Genomic DNA, 3,687 nt, shown 5'->3' with positions numbered 1-3,687 from the left:
GGGCTGGTGGGACGTGGGGGTCCTGTGCCATCCAGCAGCCTCATGTCTCCTGCATGTCCCAGTGCACTGTTGTCCCCTCTCCTGCCCTCTGCCCACGCAAATGTGTCCCTTCTTCTCCTGTTGCCCATTCTCAGCCGCTGCCAGACTTAGGCAAAAGCAGGCAAAAGTCTGCCTGGCTTCAGGGAGCGGGGGCATGCAGACAGGCCTGATTCAGGCTGCGCTGGATCATCTTTGCCAGCGTTGAGCTGGAAGGAGCCCACCTGAACCATGCTGGTGGCTTGGGGTGCAGACAGTCCCTCTGAGTAAAGAGCTGCTGTGTGACCGTATTTATGATAAGCCCTCACCCCAGCGCAGCTGGATCAGGGAGAGAACATCTGCCTGTGCTCTTCTTCTCTGTCTCTTCCCTGCTGATGGCTCCCCCTCCTCCCCTCTCGCAGGGGATGTCGCGGAGGGCTCCGAGTACCTCTACAAAACCCACATGTGCCCCGAATGCAAGCGATGCTTCAAGAAGCGGACGCATCTGGTGGAGCATCTCCACTTGCACTTCCCCGACCCCAGCCTGCAGTGCCCCAACTGCCACAAGTACTTCACCAGCAAAAGCAAGCTGAAAATCCACATGATGCGGGAGACAGGCGAGAAGGCCCACCGCTGCCCACTCTGCCACTACAGCTCGGTGGAGAAGAACGCCCTCAACCGCCACATGGCCAGCATGCACGAGGACATCTCCAACTTCTACTCCGATGTTTACTCCTGTCCCGTCTGCGAGGAGAAGTTTCAGCTCAGCCAGGCCCTCAAAGAGCACTTGAAGACTCACAAAGCCGAGCCCAAGAGGCTGAGCTGCTTCCAGGGAGGCTGCAACTACTGTGCGGAGGACCGGAAGGAGTTTGTCCGTCACCTCAAGGATGCTCACGGTATCAAGGCAGTGGAGTGCAAGTACCACGCCTGCTCGCTGCTCTTTGGCACGGCCGAGGCCATGGAGGCTCACCGAAAAACCCACTATGCCTTCCACTGCCAGCAGTGCGACTTCATCTGCTCCAACAAGCACGTTTTCCGCAAGCACAAGAAGCAAGGGCACCCAGGCAGCGAGCAGCTCCAGTGCAGCTTCTGCCCCTACACCACTTTCAACCCCGTGGAATTTCACGACCACGTGGGCAAGATGCACGCCAACGAGAAGATCCACAAGTGCACCGAGTGCGCCTTTGCCACCGCGCACAAGAGGGTGCTCATCCGGCACATGCTGCTGCACACCGGTAGGTGTCCGCTGCGGGGGTCCCGAAAGCCGAGCTGGGATGGGGGGGGTCAGGGCTCCTGGGTCCCATCACTGGTTTTGCCACCCCAGCGGCGCTTGGCTGAAGTCGTGGCGTGGCCTCATCCCGGCTGTTACCCCCAGCTCCTGCTGAGCTGGTTTCCCCACGGGGGAAGGCAGTCCATGCTGAGGGCGTTCCTGTGTTGCCTGCAGGAGAGAAGCCTCACAAGTGTGAGCTCTGCGACTTCACGTGCCGGGATGTGAGCTACCTGTCCAAGCACATGCTGACCCACTCCAACGACAAGAACTTCATGTGCACTGAGTGTGGGTACATCACCAAGTGGAAGCACTACCTGAATGTCCACATGCGGAAGCACACCGGAGATCTCCGGTACGACTCCCGGCCCCGCTGACCTGGCAGCATAGTCGGGGTTCCCCAGATCCCGCTCTGGGGGTCTGCTGCTCTGGGCTGCATCATGTGCCAAACTCTCTCTGCCTAGAGGATGGCTACAGCCTGCTCTGTGTGGCACATATGAAATGTAGTCTTTGAGCTTGCAGGTTGTTGCCAGCGTGGTGCTGTAGAGGTAAAGCTATCTTCGGTGTCTCTGTGCCGCCAAGGAGGTGTATTACCACATCAGTGCAGCTCTGAGCTTGGGTTCATGGGCTCTACTGACATTCGTGGGCTAAGGCCAGCTTGAGCACATGCAGGACTCTGCCAAAACATGTTTCTACCTCTGTATTATCACCTCCTTTGGGTCTAGTCTGCCTCCAGGGATGCTGGAGGTGCTGCTGCTGTGACACGGGGGCGGGGAGGGGAGTGACACGGTCACTGTATGGGATACCCAGGGAATGTTCCTCCCGTCCCCAGGCAGGGGGTGTAAAGCACCAGCAGTGCCAAGGGCTGCAGCAGGGAGGAATTGCTTGTGGTAAGAGCTGCCCAGACGGCAAAGGTCAGATCTGGCAAACTGAACAATACCCCTTCCCCATGCGTCCAGGATGGGGAAGCAGAGCTCGGCATGTCTGACCGGGCTCAGCCTGCCCCAGTTCCTCGCGCTTCCTGACCAATTCTGCTTTCCCCACAGGTACCAGTGCAACCAGTGCTCGTACCGGTGCCACCGTGCTGACCAGCTGAGCAGCCACAAGCTGCGGCACCAGGGCAAGAGTCTGATCTGCGAGGTGTGTGGCTTTGCTTGCAAGCGCAAGTACGAGCTGCAGAAGCACATGCAGGCGAAGCACTCGCAGAACTACCAAGTGCCCATCTTCCAGTGCCAGTACTGCACATACCAAACCAAGTACAAGCAGGCGTACTGCAAGCACACCAAGCAGAAGGAGTTTCGCTGCGCGCTCTGCTCCTATTGCACCTTCAGCAACACCAGCCTCTTCTTCCACAAGCGCAAGATTCACGGCTATGTCCCCGGTGACAAGGACTGGCTGGAAAACTACGCCAGCAAGGAGCTGGAGATCAGCTCATCCGAGGCGCTCTTTGGCTACGAGCTCGGCGCAGCCCTGCGTGTGGATGCCAGCTCCCCCCTCACCAGCAAAGAGCAGTGGGCAAAGCTGAAGCCATCCCAGCTGGAGTCCCAGGGGGAAGAGGGCTACCAGCAAGCATTCGTGATGCCCCTCCTTGGGCAGGGTGCCGCTCCCCTGGAGAGCAGCGGCGAAGTGGAGGGAGGTGTGGGTGAGGGGGAGCAGAGCCATCCCACTGCTGGCGATGCCCTGGGAGACGACTGCATGCAAGGAGATGCTTCTGCAGGCTCGACTGATCTCGCTGCTTCTGGGGACGTGGCGGAGAGCTGCACGTTGCACTTGGAGGCACTGAACGTCTCGTCTGACCCCCTTCTGGAGCATTTGACTGGAGAAGAAGTCTGCGCAGCACAGCCGGAGACTGTGGAAATGCTGTCCTGCAAGGAGCCTCCCACAGCCTACGAGATGCTGGGCTCCCGGGATGACCTTGGCTTGGAGGACAATGACAATACGCTTGAAGACATCCCGGACTTTGAAGAAGAGGAGGCAGATGTACAGGAAGACGAGGCGGTGAGGCTGGAGGACAGGGTAGCAGCAGGAGACAGCCAGGGAAAAGGCTCCCTAAGGCAGGCGATGGGCCACCTCGAGGGGTCGTGCCCAGACCACCACAAGCTGGTGGCAGACACTGAGATGGGAGAAACCAGCCAAGCCGAGCTGCCAGAGGCCTGGCTCAGCGTGCTGAAAACAGCCGAGCAAAGCCACCCGCCTATCCCAGAGGACGCGGTCACCTCCGATGATGATGCCAGAGGCGGCTCGGAGTCAGTGCTGAAGGCGCTGCGGAAGCAGGACAAGGAGCAGGCGGAGACGCTGGTGCTGGAGGGCAGGGTGCAGATGCTGGTGGTGCAGTCAGAGAGCCAGATCTTTAAGTGTGAGAAGTGCTCATACATCACGCGGAAGGAGAAGTCCATGTCCCTGCA

At 59.3% G+C, this 3,687-nt stretch overlaps 1 protein-coding gene across 1 annotated transcript in view; it reads left to right on the top strand.

The window, feature by feature from the left end:
- Nucleotides 1–3,687, top strand: part of ZNF142 (zinc finger protein 142) — a gene marked incomplete at its 5' end in the record, with an annotated part of 9,371 nt that overhangs the window by 1,161 nt on the left and 4,523 nt on the right. The window contains 4 exons of the mRNA XM_009577529.1: nt 135–150; nt 438–1,250; nt 1,460–1,637; nt 2,329–3,687. The exon at nt 2,329–3,687 is cut by the window's right edge and continues 26 nt beyond it. Coding sequence (XP_009575824.1) covers nt 135–150; nt 438–1,250; nt 1,460–1,637; nt 2,329–3,687 — 2,366 coding nt within the window. The remainder of the gene's footprint in view (nt 1–134; nt 151–437; nt 1,251–1,459; nt 1,638–2,328) is intronic.

This window comes from Fulmarus glacialis, unplaced genomic scaffold, assembly GCF_000690835.1.
Source record: "Fulmarus glacialis isolate BGI_N327 unplaced genomic scaffold, ASM69083v1 scaffold19265, whole genome shotgun sequence".
NCBI lineage: Eukaryota > Metazoa > Chordata > Aves > Procellariiformes > Procellariidae > Fulmarus > Fulmarus glacialis.
The sequence above is the reverse complement of the archived record's forward strand: the minus strand, read 5'-3'. Positions and strand labels throughout refer to the sequence as shown.